This window comes from Alosa pseudoharengus, unplaced genomic scaffold, assembly GCF_046254945.1.
Source record: "Alosa pseudoharengus isolate Yale_2024_CS ecotype anadromous, Long Island Sound unplaced genomic scaffold, YU_APseudo_1.1 YU_APseudo_1.1_scf_24, whole genome shotgun sequence".
Classification (NCBI taxonomy): Eukaryota; Metazoa; Chordata; class Actinopteri; order Clupeiformes; family Clupeidae; genus Alosa; species Alosa pseudoharengus.
In genome coordinates, this window is record NW_027468689.1 from 1,381,352 (window position 1) to 1,403,851 (window position 22,500).

General features: G+C 39.5%; 1 protein-coding gene across 1 annotated transcript in view; it reads right to left on the minus strand.

Moving 5' to 3' along the window:
• Window positions 1-22,500, minus strand: part of podxl (podocalyxin-like) — a 35,241-nt gene that overhangs the window by 1,422 nt on the left and 11,319 nt on the right. Inside the window, exons 2-4 of the mRNA XM_076302770.1 lie at window positions 8,518-8,985; window positions 5,735-6,006; window positions 3,630-3,656 (exon numbers count right to left, since the gene is read on the minus strand). Coding sequence (XP_076158885.1) covers window positions 3,630-3,656; window positions 5,735-6,006; window positions 8,518-8,985 — 767 coding nt within the window. The remainder of the gene's footprint in view (window positions 1-3,629; window positions 3,657-5,734; window positions 6,007-8,517; window positions 8,986-22,500) is intronic.

The following is a 22,500-nucleotide window of genomic DNA, read 5'->3' on the forward strand; positions in this document are numbered from 1 at the left end:
GTACGAGTCACTCATACAGTTGTGGTCAAACTTGTTGCCCAATTGTGGGAGAAATGGAAAAAAACTGTGACCTGTGATTGTGACCTATTGTATTTTAGATAAAAACAAATTTGGTGGAAAATCCAATATCCAAAATTGACGTCATAACATTGAACTCATTGTTCCTCAAGGTACCTCATTTTTCAAACGTTTGTGTATTAACGCCACCAACTGAAGCGTATGGCGATACGTGATTAAAGGTTTGTGTATTAGCGCCACCTACTGAAGCGTATGGCGATACGTGATTAAAGGTTTGTGTATTAGCGCCACCTACTGAAGCGTATGGCGATACGTGATTAAAAATGACAAAAAGGCCCCAGCTGTGGCGCAACTGGCTGGGGCACCTGCACCGTACGCCGGCGATCCGGGTTTGATTCCCACCCCGTGGTCCTTTCCGGATCCCACCCCTGCTCTCTCTCCCATTTGCTTCCTGTCACTCTCCACTGTCCTATCATTAAAGGCATAAAAAGCTCAACAAAAAAAAAATCACAAAAAAGTGAGCCCATCTATCAAGAAACCTATATTATATTATTATATTATATTATATTACATATAAACACAAGCCTATATTACATTACCCATAAACACAAGCCTATACACTACGACTATGACTACAGTTGCACATATCACGTTTAAGGTGCGAGAGTTAAACTCGCTGAATGTGGTTACAAGACGAAAGCTGCCTACTTTGAAAAAAGAAGGAGGCTCAGTAAGGTTTTGGGGCTGATGTTTTGCTCAGGACGAGTGGGCCAAACTTAGCTTTAGCTTATGTCACGTAGCTACCACCAGACCATTGTCAATTGAAATTAAGAATTGATACGGGGATTATTTAATTTACAAGGGGAGTAACCAAGAGTCAAGTTTAAAACAAAGGTTTTAAATGCAGTTGTTTAATTCCAAGGAAAAGACTTATTCACACTGACGCCATTATCATAGCCATTGGTAGCGTTTAACAGCACCGCTAACTGGACTCCTCCATTGGTCCTCATATTCACCTTATTCCGCGCGCAAACATGGGGGGTGCTAGCTTTGCCCACATTGTCTCCGAACTTCCGATTGAGCAGTACATCCATTGCGATACATTGAGATAACAGAGCTCTATCGAGATGACTGGCATCATATGTTATGGGTCATCACTAAGTTAGGAACGTTTATTTAGGATTTTGGTGACTTAAGACATTTCTGTTATACACCTTTCCTATCTGAAGTTAGGAGAACACTGACTTTGGAGCGGCTGTTCTGTAATGACTTTCTAAACTAGTTACCATAGTTACCAAACAGATAAGGATTTGCGAGTTTCTCCATACGATACAGCGGCCACTGCCACATCGTCTATCCACTCCGTAGGGCTGAATAGCCTTGGGTAGCGAAGTACAATATTGCAGTCTGACCTCCTGATGGCATTTGTCGTTTTCCTCCCAAGTTAGCATCTCTCTTCTGCCGTGTTATCCCAATGAAGCTAACTAGACGTAGCTAGCCGACCGGAAGTTTAAAGACAACGTGGAATTTTAAAAAATGGGCGGGGTTGAATAAGGTGAATAGCCCCGCCCATGCTGGATAAGCAGTTGTGATTGGTCCTCATATAGCCCAGCCCATGCTGGATAAGCAGTTGTGATTGGTCCTCATATAGCCCAGCCCATTGGTCCTCATATAAGGGATCAATAAAGTATCTATCTATCTATTTATCTATCTGCTGTACTTCTCTATTGGTCCTCATATAGCCCCGCCCATGCCGGATAAGCAGTTGTGATTAGTTCCATATAGCCCAGCCCATGACGGATAAGCAGTTGTGATTAGTTCCATATAGCCCAGCCCATGCCAGATAAGCAGTTGTGATTAGTTCCTGGGTTTTTGGTGATTCAGGAAGCTGCTTAAATGGGAGGGTTGCCAGACGGGCCTGCAGAGCAAATTCAAATGTGCTCACAGGTTTCTGAGGGTACCCTCATTAAGCACCTATTAGATAAAGGCCTCATTAAGCACCTATTAGATAAAGGCCTCATTAAGCACCTATTAGATAAAGGGGTACCCTCATTAAGCACCTATTAGATAAAGGCCTCATTAAGCACCTATTAGATAAAGGCCTCATTAAGCACCTATTAGATAAAGGGGTACCCTCATTAAGCACCTATTAGATAAAGGCCTCATTAACCACCTTTTAGATAAAGGCCTCATTAAGCACCTATTAGACAAAGGCCTCATTAACCACCTTTTAGATAAAGGCCTCATTAAGCACCTATTAGATAAAGGCCTCATTAATCACCTATTAGATAAAGGGGTACCCTCATTAAGCACCTATTAGATAAAGGCCTCATTAACCACCTTTTAGATAAAGGCCTCATTAAGCACCTATTAGATAAAGGCCTCATTAAGCACCTATTAGATAAAGGGGTACCCTTATTAAGCACCTATTAGGTAAAGGCCTCATTAAGCACCTATTAGATAAAGGCCTCATTAAGCACCTATTAGATAAAGGGGTACCCTTATTAACCACCTATTAGATAAAGGGGTAACCTCATTTTAATTTGTTTTGTTATCTAACATATCCTGTTGAATTAAGAGTCTAAATCAGTGTGATTGCATTAAACATGGAATCAACAAGGAAAGATGGCAACTACATTTGTCAGTTTAAAATAATTTCAGAGACAAATGTAGGGTTTTGGGGGGAAGGGTACCAACAAATTGGGCCATGACTGTACTCACACACTCACACATATTAAATCACACACACACACATATATTAAATCACACACACACACACACACACATATATTAAATCACACACACACACATACACAGACACACATATTAAATCACACACACACACACATATTAAATCACACACACACACACACACACATATTAAATCACACACACACACACACACACACACACACACACACACACACACACATAGACACACACACACACAAATATTAAATCACACACACACACACAAACATATTAAATCACACACACACACACACACACACATATTAAATCACACACACACATATTAAATCACACACACACACACACACACACACATATTAAATCACACACACACACACACACACACACACACACATATTAAATCACACACACACACACACACACACACACACATTAAATCACACACACACACACATATTAAATCACACACACACACACACACACACACACACACACACACACACTCTCAGACTGAATTGATAGGAGCGGAGACAGGGGTTCTTCCTGTCCGATGATGTCATAGGGCTGTGTGGCTAGCGCCCAAAGGGGATTGTGGGAAACAGGAAGAGGGCCGGGGTTCCCATTGCCGCCCCGCTCCACCCTAAGACAGGAGCCATGATGCAATATCCTCTCTCTCTCCCTCTCTCTCTTTTTCTCCCTCTGAGTTATTCTCTGTCTGCTTATCACTCTCTTTTCTCTCTTTCTAACTATTTTCTTCCTCTGTGCCAATGTGTCTTTCTTGCTAATGCTGCGTCTAAACACATACACTGATCATTCTCTCTCTCTTTCCCACCCACACACACAAACACACCCACACATACAGAGAGAGAGAGAGAGAGAGGAGGAGGAGAAGATCATACCTCTTTGTCCATCTTACTGAAGAAAAACTGTGGGGAAAACAATTCCAGACTAGTCAGAATAAACTGAGTGAGATCAATGAAAATCACAAAGCTTTTGTTTATATGCACACACACACTCACACACACACATGTAATCCCTTGTGACCTTCCATGTCAAAACCAGTCGCATGGGTTAAATTATATATCCAAACTAAGTTATTGTTTTCAACATGTTCCCATTATACTGTATATCTCACAACAAGTCAGAGATTAAGAAATATAAGGAGGGAAACTGGACAAATGTGTCTCTAGTGGCTGATCCCACTGAGAGTTTAAAATGATGTCAAAGCCTTTTCAGCAAACCTATCAACCAAAACTATTTTTCAGTGTGCATGCAGTCATCATACTAACAGTGAAAATCTGAAGCGATATTTCTTTCAGTGTACCATAAATTAAGATGTTTACATTTAGCGGAGGCTTATATCCAAAGCGACTGACAAAAATAAACGTGTTATTATTATCATTAAGGTCTTTGGTCAGCTGGCAATGTGAGCAGCATGCTAGGTTTACTGAACACATGTGATAAGTAAGAGGGTTCATTGCTAGGCTCCCAGCATAGCGTGTCTCTGTAGCAATAGCTAACCCTGAAACTGGTCTACGGCTCCCAGCATAGCAAGTCTCTGTAGCAATAGCTAACCCTGAAACTGGTCTACGGCTCCCAGCATAGCAAGTCTCTGTAGCAGTAGCTAACCCTGAAACTGGTCTACGCCTCTCCGCTGCTGAATGCACATCATTCAATCTTTGGCTATCATCCTCCAGTAATCATCATCATCCAGTAATCTTGTTGGCAAAGTAGTACCAGGTGTTAGGCCAGGGTTTTGATATGTTCCTCGCTTTGTGATTTGAGAAATATAGTGCTAGTCTTGCTAATACTTCTCCAGACACGAGTGGCATAATCCTTTTAAAGGTACACTATGCAGGTTCAGGTATTTTTGCCGGCTGTAAAGCTCCCCCTAGAGTCGCGATATATTCATATTTTACACTGCCATTGTAAATATCTTACTTCTTGTGGCTTGTTCCCCTGTATATAATGAAAATGCTTTTGTGGAGGTGAAGGATTAACAATATAAATATCTCCAAAGAGCTATAGCTACAGACAAGGTAATGTTTCACGATTCTCGGGCCGCTATTCTTGAAGTTGCATAGCTGGCTCTCTCCTTAGCAACTTACTACAGCTGTGCTGCATGGCTATGCTAGGCTATGCTACAGCTGTGCAGCATGGCTATGCTAGGCTATGCTGCAGCCGTGCAGCATGGCTATGCTAGGCTATGCTACAGCTGTGCTGGATGGCTATGCTAGGTGAATGATTCCCCTATTAAAAGTTTGTTTACCATCAAATTGGCTTCATAAAGGTTATATTAAGGTGAAAATCTTGCATAGTGTACCTTTAAACCATGTTACATCACATTCTCTATCAGGCAGTTTGAAGTTTCAGGGAATGAACCTTCAGGGATAGTACCTACAGTATACTCAAGGAATAGAAATCCAGCGGATCGTGACACTAACTGAATGTGACATTACCTGAATGTCACAAAAGCTAAAGGGGCTGTCATATTGTACACGGTATGCGCTGCACTCGCGCTAGGTTGCTCTTGGTTGAGGTGACGTCCCAAAGATTTGTGTTGTCTAGGTTGCTCTTGGTTGAGGTGACGTCCCAAAAATTTGTGTTGTGCTTGCCGCTGGGCTCAGCGCAAAATACCAACGACTTACAATAATGCATTTATACCAATGACTTATAATGCATTTCATAGTGCAAGCCATTGACTATAATGCATTTCATAGCGCATGCCACATGTAATGTGGCAGGCCCTTTATAGGTTAGAAATGGCTTAGAATAAATGATGGTACTTTTAAGCTACACAAATTATGAATTCATATAAAATTGTAGACAAACTGTGAAATTGTCAAAATACTCAATTCTATCAATTTAGCATGTTTTGCTACATCTCAAAACAGCAAATTGTGACTTCTGACTGGTTTTGCTATGGAGGGTAACAAATACCATACGCTCAAATTCAGACTCTCTTTCTCTCTCTCTCTCTCTCTCTCATTCCCTCCTTCCTTACAGTGAATGGAGTGGGTAGAGTGGTCGTAGGCAAAGTTGTGGTAGTAGTTGACAGCACAGTAGTGGTCTTCAGGGTGTTTGCTGCAGTAGTTGGGGGCTGCACGCTGGTTGGCACTGAGCCTGACGTAACCCCCCCAGGCCCGGAGGGGCGGGTGCTGGAGCTGGTGCTGGCGCTGGCGCTGGTGCTGAGGCTGCCAGGATCCCCGGTGCTGCTAGTGATGTGTGGAGCCGTAGAGGTCACGTGGTCCCCTGTGGTTGTAGGACTCCCACTCGCTGTGATGGACAGTAACACAAAATGATTTTTTTTTTTAATTGTTTATTTAGATAGGGACAGTGCATATTAATGGACATCAGTACAAATACACAATGTAAATATGCTAGAATTAGCACCATAGCTTGTTTTCCTATATTGTCCCTAGGCAGATACATAAAAAAAACATAAAAACAAGTAGCAAGCATACAACACTTGTGTGTATACATTCTGGCAGCACTTAGACTGAGAGATGGCCTGATTTGTTTGAAGTACTGTTGATTGAATTTAACTTTGTTTGCCACCCTTTTTATGTGACTTTTGAACGTTAAGTTAGAGCCCAATGTCACCCCCAGATATTTAAATTCTTTCACAATGTTTAGCTCCTCTCCTCTAAGAAACACATTAGAATGTGTCACCTTTGTGTTTTGTTTAGAAAATACCATGCAGATGGTCTTACTGGTGTTCAGATGGAGACAAGACCTATAAGCCAACAAGCTAACAAGCGCTTACCCATACTTCAGATACTTTTTCTAAACTCTTAACACAGACTCACACCTACAAAACACAACTGGCCAAATGGATAATTTTCTTCTCAAAAACACATTTTGTTAAATATACTACTAACACATATTTCTCTGCACACACTAACTTTACCAAAACACTGGAAATCTGACTCAAAATGAAATTATTCTGTCAAAAAATAACACTTGTTTTCACTTCACAAGGTGCAGTCACTCAAAGTACACCAGGTTCCAAAATACTGGCTATTGTTGACGTTACAAAAACTGCATATACTTTTATGTTTCAGTTTTACAGGTATTTGCATGCAATTTTTACACAAAATTTCTTGGTTGGGAACTGTATGTCCACATGTTATGTTCACATTCAAAAGCATTCCAGTAAAAAGCAAATCATTTTTTTCCTTTAATGTTTGCTACAGGAGGTACAGTAGAAATACGGTTAACAGTATGATAGAACAGAAAAAGTTTTACAGTATTGCAATGCTTACTGTGAACAAAATATCCATGAAACACACAAGCATTCTGAACAAAAAAACAACAGCAAAAACCCCAGATAAAAAGGGGGGAGCTAACAAAAGCACAAAATTACTGTATCTAATCTCTGCGATCTTCAGGGATAGGCCACATGTTTTCATCAACATCGCATTGATTACATGGTCAATGATAGTGGCACGAATTTCACCACTGACAACAGTTCCTGCAGCCAAATGGAATGCCACCACCACGCATTCTTACACCTCTACCTTGCCATCTCACTGGGCCTGCTCTTCTCCCTGGGCCCCTTGCTCTTATTCTTCCTCGTCCAGACATTACAGTCTTGTCTTGTCTTTATCGGTTTCTGTTTCTAAAAACATTACTCTTCAAAGTCCTCCTTTTACTGTGTCTGTGTAATAGAACAAAATAACCCCTGCCACTGAGTCTAAGCCAGACTGGAATCAGCTGTGGTTGGCCCATTTTACCCAACATAATATAAATCAGTTGTGTGTCAATTATTGAATTGTTTGTTTATCATCAGCTAAGATATATTGTTTTTGAACTGATATCATTGCAGAAGCAGAGGTTTTTATACTGTATCTAAGGTTTGGAATATTGTTTTTACTATTGTGGGATGTTAACATTCATAAATACTGCAAAAACAATCCATAATTTTGTTGGGAGGTATAGCTTGTCTGTTAAGAAAATGTAAGCATTGTGGAAATTTGTTCATTGACTGCATATCGTGTGAAAACGACATGAAATGTGTGAATGGTATGGCCACAAAAGACCGATGCTGTGCTAATTGTATTTAGAGTTTTGAAAATGTGACAACTGGTTGGACAAACGCTTGTTAGCGACTGAAAAAAACTGTAATGTAGAGTGAGAATTGGACCAAGTACGGAGCCTTGGGGGACCCCTACTGGACAATTAACTATGTTATGGGGATTTGTACAGACTTTCACGCCTCTAAAATGGTTTAGCCCATAGTCTTGATAGGGTAATTGGCTGGCCTAATATGCTGGCACATTTCAGGTTAGGGAGACAGGAAACACAGGAGACAAAGGAATACATAGGGATGAGCTGGAGATCCAGGCTGTAAAGGAAGTCAAGGTTTGAAGTGTAAAAGTGAATTCAAATTTTAAATGTTAACCTAGCTTGCTGTGAGGCAAGGGGATAAACTTTGGTCCGGAGTTATGCAAGGTCGCCTTGTTTGGACCGGATCCCTAAAAGACATCATTGAAATTGTTGCCTAGTTTGAAAAAAGCGGCCCACCGGCCAAACCCAATGTGGCCCTTGAGCCAAAATGTTTGGCTTATTCCCATAGCGGTCTGAAGTGTCATGCCAATAAAGTTAAGTAATTGAAATAGAGAGAGAGGAAAAAGAGAATAAGCTCTTACCTGAAGGTGTAGATCCAAGAGAATAAGCTCTTACTTGAAGGTGTAGATCCAAGAGAATACGCTCTTACCTGAAGGTGTAGATTCAAGAGAATAAGGGTCTAGTTGAAGGTGTAGATCCAAGAGAATAAGCTCTTACCTGAAGGTGTAGGTCCAGAGTTTGGGGATGTATTGCGGGCCTCCTCTGGGGGAAGTGTGGTGATGTTGGTGGTCCCAGTGTCCGTGGTATTGTCTTTCCCAACTGTGGCGGTACTTGCAGTAGCCGATGTTGATGTGGCTGGGGTTGTGACTGTCCCAACTGTGGCGGTACTTGCAGTAACCGATGTTGATGTGGCTGGGGTCGTGACTGTCCCAACTGTGGCGGTACTTGCAGTAGCCGATGTTGATGTGGCTGGGGTCGTGACTGTCCCAACTGTGGCGATGGTGCTTGCAGTGGCAGGTGCTGATGCGGCTGTGGTCATGACTCTAACATCATTGGTGGTGTTTGCAGCAGCAGGTGTTGATGTGATCGCGACCGTGACCTTATCAGTGGTCATGGTTGCAGCAGTAGAGATCCCTTTTTTATCGGATGCATCTTGACTCTGGACATGGCCAGTCCACAGCAAGCCTGAAGTACCACATAGAGCAGACACAGGATTGAAAAATCAAGTGAACAAGCTTCCCATTGGTCAGCATCAAATGAACAAACTTCCCATTGGTCAGCATCAAATGAAGTCACGCAGACAGGGTATGATGTGAGAGATGTACACATGTGAACCGGAGGCAGAGGTAGACAAACAAGGGTGCAGGAGCCATTAAACGTCAGTAGGTAGTTATTTAATTGTTAGGCAGGGATCACACTGTGATTGTTCTCTATGGTTCTGCAGCGGAGCGGTTGCAGCGCTAGCGTAGCAAGTGGCAGGTTTCCTATTGTTCTCTACGGTTCTGCAGCGGCAGGTTTGCTATTGTTCTCTACGGTTCTGCAGTGGCAGGTTTCCTATTGTTCTCTACGGTTCTGCAGCGGAGCAGTGGCAGGTTTCCTATTGTTCTCTACGGTTCTGCAGCAGAGCGGTTGCAGCGCTAGAGTAACGCTAGTATTCAACAAGCTGAGAGTTGATCAATGGTAAATTGTGGTTTATTAATGTTTAGTTAAAATGTTGGTAATGGTTTATAATTTATTTGAATACTATCTACAGTATAACATTATTTGGATGTCTATTGTAAAGTTGCAACAGATGATTACAATACCTTGACAAAGGTTAATGAGTAGTTTGCAAAGCATACATAAACACCATTATAAAGATGTAAGGGATGTTTACAATCGATAGTTGTGCTTTATAATTGATTAAACTAAACCAATGTTATCAGGTGATTGGTGCAATTTTAATATAATTGTAGTTGAGTTTTACAGTATAATTAAGTACAGACATTTCATTAACAAACTTTTCTTGACTTGACTCTATCACATATAAACAAAATGTGATATTCATTCACATCACTTCATCACATATAAACAGAATGTGATATCCATTCGCATCACTTCATCACATATAAACAGAATGTGATATTATCACTTCATCACATATAGAATGTGATATTCATTCGCATCACTTTATCACATATAAACAGAATGTGATATTCATTCGCATCACTTCATCACATATAGAATGTGATATTCATTCGCATCACGTCATCACATATAAACAGAATGTGATGTTCATTCGCATCACTTCATCACATATAGAATGTGATATTCATTTGCATCACTTCATAGATAGATAGATAGATAGATAGATAGATACTTTATTGATCCCCAAGGGGAAATTCAGGGGGTCTCAGTAGCATACAGACATCACACACAACATGCACTTACAGCAGAAATGGTAAATATAAGTATAAGTATAAACATATCACCAAACTCCACTGTACCATAGAGACAGTAGGAGATAAGAAAAACTAACAAAACTAAATACTAAATATACTATATAAATTAAATGTGAAAAGTCCAGTGTGCTTGAGGGTGATCGAGCATGAGACGCTTGTAGTGACAGGGCCTGTAGTTCTGTGTGCATGGTGAGGTGCTCAAGAGAGTGAGTGTCATGGTGAAGGTGCAAAAAGTAGTCCAACAGTAGTCCTTTAGTTATGTGTGCATGGTAAGGTGCTCAAGAGAGTGAGTGTCATGGTGAAGGTGCAAAAAGTAGTCCAACATTAGTCCAACAGTGCAACAGTGCAACAATAAGCTCTAGAGACCAGCATAAATAATATGGACAAATAGGAGAGTAAAGTATAATGTAGACAAGGTAATATAAAAAACTATAAAACAAACTATGTCAGTGCAAGAACAGGTTGAGGTAATAGGGTTACAGCCATTCAGTATTGTAGCAGAAGCCATTGATCATGTGTGCTAATATAGCATGAAAAACAGTGTAGCAGGAAAACAGTAGTAAAAACATTAGACTGTGGACATTAGTAAAACAGTAGTAAAGCAGTAGTGGGCAGTCAGTACTCAAACATGAAGAGGGTGGTGAGGCAGACAGACTAAGCAGAGAAGTCTATCTCTCCTCTTCCCTTTAGTGAAGCATTAAACAGTTCAATGGCCCTGGGGACAAATGACTTCCTCAGCCTTTCAGTTGTGCATGGCAGTGAGCGAAGTCTCCATCACTTCGCATCACTTCATCACATATAAACAGAATGTGATATTCATTCGCATCACTTCATCACATATAAACAGAATGTGATCGCATCACTTCATCACATATAAACAGAATGTGATATTCATTCGCATCACTTCATCACATATAAAATGTGATCGCATCACTTCATCACATATACAATGTGATATTCATTTGCATCACTTCATCACATATAAACAGAATGTGATATTCATTCGCATCACTTCATCACATATAGAATGTGATCGCATCACTTCATCACATATAGACAGAATGTGATATTCATCACTTCATCCCATATATAATGTGATATTCATTCGCATCACTTCATCACATATAGAATGTGATATGAAATAGATGAATAAGGAAACACAGCAGAGGAGTAATAACATTTTTATTAAATGCTGTGACACGCTGTGACATCATGACATAATACCTTACAGTAATTAGCCAATCAGAAAATAATGTATGGACTATTTTCGGACTACTTAGCTGCACCAATGAATGGACTTGGGCGACGTGCTTCCTATGTTGGTACACAATAAAATCTAGCAAATGAGAGTTCACAGTAGTTCATATTTACAGACAACCATGCCCTAATGACCCCCCCCCCCCCCCCCCAAAACACACACACAAACACACAGGTACAAACCTGCCAACAATCTTCTCCAGAATATATACTTTTAGGCAGTCAAGACAGGGCATAAAACTCTCTAACATATGTGCAAGGTGAAATCCCAATTAGCTTCCAGCTAGGATAGCAAATTAGCTAATTTTCATGCTTTGACTAAATATCTTACTTTGCATATTTAACTAAGCACAAATAGCATTTCACAAACATAAATTATTCACAATGTACTTGTGTTGTTATTCACAACAGGATGATAAACAACCCTGTGAAAACAACAGTTTATATTGTAGGCCTATTTACGAAATTTGTCCAAGAGTTTTCAGGAAGAGGAAGTCAAACAACAACAGCAACTAGGGGAAATAATGACCTGCTAAGGGATTCCTTGATTGGGGTCAACTGGAAGAAAAGGCTTTATTTACACTATCATCATTTTCAAAAGTGCCTGTAATACACCTCTAACCCTAACCTCGCTCCAACCTTTAGCATTCAGCACCATTACTGTGTCATTATTGTATTTTATACATACAGTGATAGAGTTGTCATTGGGTTGTTAGGTTCATTTAATCTTTGTAATCCCATCATCCTCTTCGCTCACTGTCTATCTGTCGCATCATGCTGCATGTTATATATTGTTCACACATTTGTTCAATATACATCAGTACACAAATGTGAATTAATTGGCCCAAAATAACATACTTATCAATGAATCATTAATTATTATCATCCGCATCTGCAACTTTATAATAGCCATTCAAATAATGTTTACAGATAGTTTACAAATTGATTATTAGCCATTACCAAATTGCCAACCATCTTATATATAACATTACAAATAATTACAAATAATTTACTTAGTATTAGTAAACATTTGAAACTATTACTTAATTAAGCAATAAGCCCCGAGAGGCTGTTGTAGAATCAGTGTAACCTACGGACTCGAGTGGCTTATTGCTTTTCTAAAACTGTTGCTATAATTACCTTTCATAAAGTGAAGGCAAAGCAACGAGAAATGTTCGATTTAACGATTTATTCATAGTCATTCTGACTGTTGACAATTCTAAAACTGTTGCTATAAATACCTTTCATAAAGTAAAGGCAAAGCAACGAGAAATGTTCGCTTAAACGATTTATTCATAGATAGTCATTCATCCGCCAAGAAATATATTTCCTCTATCTGAATGGTTGCCAAGCAACGTTGAGATGCAGCTACTTTAACTTTTGTATCAAGTTATGGTAGCGCAGTAATATAGAACGGAATGCGGTCAAGGTATATGTTTGTGCTGGATTTTACAACGGCATCTAACGTGATTCAGCCAATCACAATCAAGGACTGGAACTATCGGTTTTAGAATTGTTAGCTAGTAGAAATAACTATTAACTAAACATCAATAAACAATTACCTACCATTGACTGTATAAGCAATGGTTATTATAAAGTGCTACCAAACTGGATATTTGGGTGCGAGTTAAAAATTAATTTCATACTATAGCATTTTGTGTTGCTAAAGTTAGTCTGAAGTCAGTCTCTGTCAGAGTCCCATGCAGAATCAGAACTGTGTTCAAACAGAGTTGTTTTTAGTACACACAGATTACTAGAGGACTATGAGGAGCATAGCTTTAAAATAGCGAATTGGTTTACAGTTGCACCTTATTCCAATAATTTATTGTTTAATCTTTCTTTATAAAATAAGCCATACATACACTAAAAAGACAAAAGTATTGGGACGTATGCCATTACACCCACAGAAACTTCAAAGACAACCCATTAAATCCCTAGATATTAAAAAGGGGTTGGTCCCTATAAATATTGTCTTTGGGTCGTTTTTGACCCGGCAGTTATAAAATGCCACAAAACACACAACACATAACACAAAACACATGAACATACACCTAAACACACAGACCACACAGATTTACACACTTACAACTATACACACATTCACAAACACACACTTACATTGAAATATTGTGACAAAATGAGCTACTGACTGAACTTACACAAGCTAGCATTTCTGTGGAAGAATGGCTGAATGTTGTCCATTGTTTAAATGTAGTATTTTTGTACCAAAAGGCAAGAAACACAGATTTATGCTAAATTTATGATGGGCGATTGGTTGGTACTTCATGCAAAAGAGTTTAGAGTTTAAAAGTCAATTAAACATACAGTAATTTATTGTGTATTAGGGTCATTCCGTGTGAAATCACCCAATTTCAGCACAATTTGGCAGGTGACCCTCTCTGAAAAAATCTGAAAAAAATCACAGGTGTTTGTAGACCAAATCCATGCATAGATCTTAAATAGTATATCTGGATAACTAATCGTTGCAAAACTACAGCCCTTTGAAACTTCAAGTCATTTTAAGCATTGTGGTGAACAATCCTTTTTGTTCAACTTACAGCATTATTGGCTCTTTTGGTATTTCACACACATTAGTGAAACTATGTGAATAGAAGTACATTTTCCTGTTGAATTAAAAAATCCAATCGGATCAGACGTATCTTGTGTACTTTCCCCTCTGCAAAGCTCTGAAAATGGCTATAAATTCATAATGTGAAAAGACATCATCACTTTTGAGGGCTTCTCATTCAGAAAGTATGTGACACAAATTCATCAGATTTTTTTCCTACACATATATGTATTATAAGGTCCTGTCCATGAATTAACTTTGGTTGTTATCATTTTCATATTTTCAGAGCATTTTTTTAAAATTGGGCCTGATTTTCAAAAAGCCTGTTTTCATCTTGTCATTTCACCACGTGGACAGTTAACAGGATTTTTTTTACATTTACCATACATCATTCTGTATGTGAGGATCATCTGCCCAAAATTTGGGCTTGTTGCTGAGTTTCTTAATTGAGATAAGATTTTTTCAAAATATTGTCTATAAATCCACTGAATTTGTACTTTATCTGCAGTACCACTTTGCACCACATGTGGTGCTCTTTTAATACAATGGAAGTCAATGGAAGAGTAAGAGAGTCACTTGTTTGCTGCACATATCCAATCTAAACACACAGTTTATGGTTCATAGTTGAATTGGTCCAAATAATTATTGCAACATGAACAACATACTACTCATACATAAATCTTATTTAGAGAAAATAAACTGATCAAGTAAATTATACACACATAAGACTGACTGGTCATCATACATGCAGCAAGAGGATTTAGCATAATTACCATCTTTGTAATGAGTTTTCTACACCAGCTTTAACCTATCAGTGCCTATGTGAGTACTTTAATAATTACTAGCCAACTGGTTAGGCAAAGTCTATATCCATCGTCATATGCATGGGATGCAGTCCTCTGTGATACATAGACAAAGAGCATCAAGATGGAGATCAGTGCTTTGTCTCCATGTGATCTACCCTGGAAATCCAGAGTTCTCGCGAGAGCACAATTTGAATTGTGCCCGCAAGATACTCTGGCCACGAGCAATGATCCAAATTTCTTCTACCTCTCGAGCGAGAGGGACCAATCAAATCGGTGTAGGCGGGACAAAGGCGAGCTACACTGATGACGACAGTGCTGCAACGTCCGGAATCATCTAGAAAACATTGCAAGATGGCTACCGATGAACACCAGTTGTTTGAAACGGCTTTGGCCACTACAATAAAGGATTTAGATTGGCTTTTCAACTAAAAGAGGAGCAGAAAATCGCCCTCAAATCGTTCCTTTGCAAGAACAGGATACGTCACACCGTGAATTTTTGTGATTGGTCGTAGCGTTATCCAACTGCGTGCAGTGAGAGTTTCAAATGCATGCTTGGTGCCGCCCCTCGAATTGGGCCATTTTCGTGGCCAGACCCTTAATCTGAAAGATTCCAGGGTCTGGTTTACCAGGCTACATGTGATCTGGGAAAGAAGTTGGAAAATGAATGTCATAAAGGAACATATTCAAGAAACAATGGGTTTCTAAAATTCAGTTCATCAAGGTATTTCACTTGATGAAGATGACCATGTGTGTTTTCATCACAAGTATTCATAACAAGGTTTGAGGACTCGTGGATCGATCCAAGAGGCATTTGTAAAAAGATGATAAATCGTTAGTATTGATTTTTATGCATCTGACAATGCACTGAATTTTAGAAACTCCTTTTTACTTGAACCATATGAACCATAAACTGTGTGTTTAGATTGGATATGTGCAGCAAACAAGTGACTCTCTTACTCTTCCATTGACTTCCATTGTATTAAAAGAGCACCACATGTGGTGCAAAGTGGTACTGCAGATAAAGTACAAATTCAGTGGATTTACATTACATTACATTTGGCTGACGCATATTTAGCCAAAGCAACTAACAACATGGTAAACAGTTTAAGTTTTAGAGCAATTCTCAACAATTTTAGGATAATTTAAAAAACATTAGAGTACAATAGACAGATTTATAGACAATATTTGTAAAAAATCTTATCTCAATGAAGAAACTCAGCAACAAGCCCTAATTTTGGGCAGATGATCCTCACATACAGAATGATATATGGTAAATTAAAAAAAATCCTGTTAACTGTCCACGTGGTGAAATGAGAAGATGAAAACGGCTTTTTGAAAATCAAGCCCAATTTAATAAAAATGCTCTGACAATGTGAACATGATAACAACCAAAGTTAATGCATGGACAGGACCTTATAATACATACATGAGTGGGAAAAAAATCTGATGAATTTGTGTCACATACTTTTTGAACGAGAAGCCCTCAAAGGTGGTGATGTTTTTTCACATAATGAATTTATAGCCATTTTCAGAGCTTTGCAGAGGGGGAATTACACAAGATACACCTGATTTGATTGGATTGTTAAATTCAACAGGAAAATGTACTTCTATTCACATAGTTTCACTAATGTGTGTGAAATACCAAAAGAGCCAATAATGTTGGAAGTTGAACAAAAAGGATTGTTCACCACGGTGCTTAAAATGACTTGAAACTTCAAAGGGCTGTAGTTTTGGAACCATTAGTGATACAGATATACTATTTAAGATTTATGCATAGGTTTGGTCTACAAACACCTGTGAGTTTTTTCAGATTTTTTGGCAGAGGGTGACCTGCCAGCCACTGGGTGATTTGACACGGAATGACCCATTAGCCTCATTGTGTATAGGCCGCAAGACAGTGTTTTATGCAAGTTAAAAAAATGAAACCATATTTATGTAAGGGATAACGGCCGCCGAGGTGTCCTGTTATACAGAATTAATGGACGAGGGCGAGGGAGTTGCCTCCGCCCAAGAAACACGCGGTTCTGTTTAAAAATAAGCTCAGCTTGTTGTAAAACTTTAGCATGGACAGTTAGCTTGTTTACAGTTGATTCCATTGTTGGGAAGCCTGCAACCAAAAGATTCTAGAGCGCTGCAACCGTCGTCCTACTATGGTTGTTATAGTTACCATTCATAAGCATTGATATGGAACGGTGTCCTGTTATTCAGAATTAAAGGCCACCCGCCAGCCAATCAGAAAAGAGTATTTCTTCTCTCCGGGTGATAAACCATATTAACGGCCCCATGTATTAACCTCATAGCTGAAGAAATTTTGCAAAATCAATGTATAAGCCGCGGCTAATAGTTGGGAAATGATGGTAATCACATATAATGTCCTGAATAGTTGGGAAATTACGGTAATCACATACAGGGTTCCTACACATTTTCCATTTCAAAATTCCATACTTTTTCCATACTCAAATTCCCAAACTTCTCGGTAGATTTTTCTGACCATATTCTCGACATTGCGGCCACATCTGGTTTGGGATAACTCGGTGAAAACAAAGGTATGGACAACTGAAGTGAATTAAAAAATGACACTTAATATTCGTCCATTTAGCTGGGTCATTTTTAGTTGTATCTTAGTTGCATCTTGACGATGGGGACTGACAGTTAAGCTACACAACAGTAGGAATGGTTCATTATGACCTGAGTAAAGTGATTAGTACTGCAAATGCAATAGTCTGGAAACACAAATATTACTCCATACTAGGGGTGTAAAGATTAACCGATACGTATCGGTATCCGTTTTTAACGTGTAAGATACGGCTACATCGATATGTGAAGCCCCGTATCGGAATAAAACTGAAATGAACCGGTCGTTATATCGATTTACTTGTTACAAATCGATTCATAACCTTTTCTGCTCGCTCAGACTCTGATTTACGTTGCAAGCAGCGCGTTCATCCCACTTCCTGTTTTGAAACTACACGTGGCACGGATTTGTGGGTAATGAAGTTCGTTTTGGGCTACACTCATTGCCCAAAGTAGACAAAGGACTTCATTACCCATACATCTACTGCAACTTAAGCACGTGACAACTCGCACTCTGTCGGTGTTTGACAGATTTTACTCTTTTGTTTGTCAAAATTCAGCGCGAAATTAAACACTTACTATAGCATTCCTAAACGGCAACGATAGTCTGTAGCAGACATGTGGACTCGAGTCACATGACTTGGACTCGAGTCAGACTCGAGTCATGATTTTAATGACTTCAGACTCGACTTGACAAAATTCGGCATGACTTGCGACTCGACTTGGACTTGAATACTATTCACTCGAGACTTGACTCGGACTTTGCCTCTTTGACTTGTAATGACTTGACATGTCTCGAGTCAAAAAATACATTTCCTGATCGTGGACCAGTCACCCCAGAGATGCTTTCACTTCCTCGACGAAAAAAACAAAACACATAGTGGACACAAACGGGCAGAGCACAGAGAACGTTTACAATGTCAAATTGCACCAACAGCATGTTACATAAAAATTATACTTTTCGGGTCCTCTTTATTAAGATCCAACCTGAACGTATGCTAGCATACTCCATTTAATTAAAGAAAGCGTCTCAGAGCGCACGAAAGGGAGAGAAAACGAGTGGCAGGTTTCAGCTGATTTGTCATCGTTGATGATGAGTGATATCTCCTTTAATATAAGAAACGTATAAAAGGAAATCATGAAGGCAACAAAGACGAGATTAGAGGAAATTGCGGATTTATCCAGTTCTCACTACTGTTATAAACTGAGAGCCAGGGCACTTTGACATAGGCTGCACTCACTGTGATTTGGAAACTGGACAAGGATATGAAAAGTTGTCTTTGTCTTTGTGTAATGAAACTGGTGAGTCTTGAAGTCTTCAATAATTCGTTTACATTAAGCACATGATATTATGCCGATTGAAACGCATTCCACTTAGCTAGGTGGCTACTGGCTACCAGGCTCATAATTCACTTTTAATTGCAAACAGAAAATGTCTAGCAAGCATCATGCCATTACGTGCTTTTATTTCCAAAGGAATGAAAGCTGTTTGTGCCAACTTAATATCATGCTTATCTTTGATAATATTGTGCTATACATGTTAGATATGTTAGAGTTTGTGGACTAGCAATAGCTATATTTGAATGGAGCTGGTAAAAAAAGATCATTAGGAGAACGTGTGGACAGTGGCACACAATGGGCTTAAAGTGACAGTGCACCATTTACAAATGAGTTAAACAGCATCACATGTGTAGTATTTAAGAAATGAATACTTTAAAACAAAATGACTGTGTCATTATTATCATTTAAATAATATAGAAGTGTTTTACTTTTACCTTTGTGGTTACTCAGTAATAAAAGTGATTTATGCTGTATTTAATATGCCATATAAGAAGCTTTAGTCTTTAGGGAGAAAATGTACTTTTTAATCGCAATTAATCTAGATTAATTCATTTCAAAATATGAGATTAATTAGTTATTTTTTAAATGTTTAACACCCCCAATAAAAACATAAAATATTTAACCGCAACAATTTGCTAATGTAGCCTATGTGACAATTCTTCTCGTCACCTTTTATTGTAATCATTAACCATGACCTTGGCTTCCCTTATGGGTGGCCACTGGCAGACAGCCTAATAAATTGTTTGCAGGCAAATATGTGGCCTAGTGCAGTCAAATTTATTACTCATCCACAGTGGGCGCCACAATTTGGAAAAACAATATATACAGTATTTGCAGTTGTGCTGAGTATCAAGTATCAAAATACTGTAGATTAGATTGATGTGTTAAAATTATGACCGATAGTCTAATAATGGCATTATTAAGTGAAGAGTACCTGATGACTTGTTCAGGACTTGAAAAAGATTGGGACTTGGACTTGGACTCGACTTGGCTTTGATGTGACTTGGACTTGGACTCGACTTGCCCTTTTCTGTCTTTACTTGGGACTTGACTTGGACTTGACTGCTAAGACTTGGGACTTACTTGTGACTTGCCAAACAATGACTTGGTCCCACCTCTGGTCTGTAGAGTAGCCTTACGTTTGATGAAGGGATTTCCTTAATGTTAAAGAATAATTTGGCCCTTGCTGCTTAAACGATGTAGGCCTACAAATTATTATTATTTTGTTCATATTCACTCAGACTTGGAACAAAGTAGGCCCAGTTCATTGATATGTAGGCCTATTTTGTTCTTGTAGGCTATGAGAAAAGGCCAAGATTGTCTTAAGCACCGTTTTATTTTATTTCGATATTGTCTTACCTCAACAATAGGCTACAGCTCCTTGAAAACAATCAGATATAACTCTATAAAATCTATAAAAAAATATTTTTATGTTGTATTTGGCTGCTTTGTTAGGCTGACATGTAGACTATTCTTTTTTTCATTTCAATACAATATATGATACAAACCTCAGTTTAGATAATCATATTCACACATTTGTTTTTGCCTAATTGACATGACCATGATAATTGATAATATAAAATTAATGTGCACCTTAAGCAAATGATAAAAAATCTTTCAGAATGCTTTCCATTCTTCAACTGCATCGAACTGCATCGAATCGCATCGCATCGAATCGTACTGAATTGTTTTTTATGAACATGTATCTTTTCTTGTATCGAATCGTGCCCATGTATCTAGATGTGAATCGTATCGTCTTTTACATGAGAGATTCACACCCCTACTCCATACCCTTGTTTCTTTTTTCCATACTTATCCAGACCTGGAAATGACTAAAATCAAATTCCATACTTTTCCAGGTTTTCCATACTGCATAGGAACCCTGCATATAATGTCCTGAATCAGAACATATACAGGTGTGTAACAACCTGACTGCTAATTAGCTACCAAAGGAACTTATCATTTATTTATTTGTTTATTTATCTTGCTATTAATCTTATTTACTGTCTCCTCTGAATAACTCTGTTTTCCTTCTTTCCCTCCTGTGTGCCCTCGCTCCTGTGCTGTCTCTTTCTCTCCTCTCCTCTCCTCTCTCTCTATTTATAGTGCACGAACAGGATGTTGCACACAATGGGCAGGAAGTGACATACTGCGGAACAGTGGTCTGGTCAGGGCGGCGTGAACAATAGCCGTCAGTCCTTACAGCTCTCCTCCAGGGGTTTAGTGCACAGCTCAGAGGAGGCCTCCTCCCTCAACCTACACACGTGCACACACACACACACACACACACACACACACACACACACACACACACACACACACACACACGTACACACATACATACACACACACACGTACACACATACACACACAAACACATACACACACACACACACACACACACACACGCACACACATACACACACACACACACACACTCAAACACTCTTAATTCAGACTGGACTCTTAATTCAGTCCGCCATAATCTGACGGACACATGAATGCTGTTAAGGAGTTCGGAACAATGCCATACATCTGCCAACCTAAGCACAGACACACAGACATACACACACACACACACATACACACACACACACACACACACACACACACATACATTGCATGAAGGACTACACATAACACAGCTGTTTGTGTGGCTACTGTGTGTGCACAGCTGCACTTGTCATGATAGTGGCCACACCCTTTAGAGAGGCCAGAGAGTGCATTGGCTGTGTGTGTGTGTGTGTGTGTGAGTGTGTGTGTGTGTGTGTGTGTGTGTGTGTGTGTGTGTGTGTGAGAGAGTGTGTGTGTGTGTGTGTGAATTGTGACTGTTAATGTACGTGACTGTCTGATCTGTCATTGAAACATCTGAGAAAAATGAGTTCAGGCAGTGTAAAGGTGAAGGCTTCTACCCTGTATGCAAATCAGGAGTTAATCTAATACATTTCCTATTTGCTTTAAACTATTTTAGAAGAATTTGCTATGATTTCCTTTTTGAATGGTATGGTCAGAATTTGCATTAGAATGTTGGGATGTAAACCCAGCTGATGTGTTTCTCAACATATGAAATGACTTGTGCAAGTGAATTAATCAAAAATGGTGTTCCGTAAGTGCTCTCTCTCTTTCTGTCACACACACACACACACACACACACACACACACACACACACACACTACGGCCACCCAGGATGCAGATGTAGATCTCCACCCACTGGGTTGTCAAGGTGATCAATAGAGTCTTGGAAGGGTCGGGAGCGCTGTCATGATAAGAGGGTGTGTAGTGGTGGGGAGGGTGTGTGTGTGTGTGTGTGCGTGTGTGTGTGTGTCTATTTGTATGTGTGTTTTGTGTAGGGGGTAGACACTGAATTGTGCTTACAAACGTATGTGCTCAGGGTGTGGGTACTCAAGTGTGTGTGTGTGTGTGTGTGTGTGTATGTCTGAGCGAGTCTGTGTGTGTGTGTGTGTGTGTGTGTGTGTGTGTGTGTGTGTGTTGTGGTGTGGTGTGTGTGTGGTGTGGTGTGTGTGTGGTGTGGTGTGGTGTGCGTGTGTGTGTGTGTGTGTGTGTGTGTGTGTGTCTGAGCGAGTCTGTGTGTGTGTGTGTGTGTGTGTGTGTGTGTGTGTGTTGTGGTGTGGTGTGTGTGTGTGGTGTGGTATGTGTGTGGTGTGGTGTGGTGTGCGTGTGTGTGTGTGTGTGTGTGTGGTGAGTGTGTGG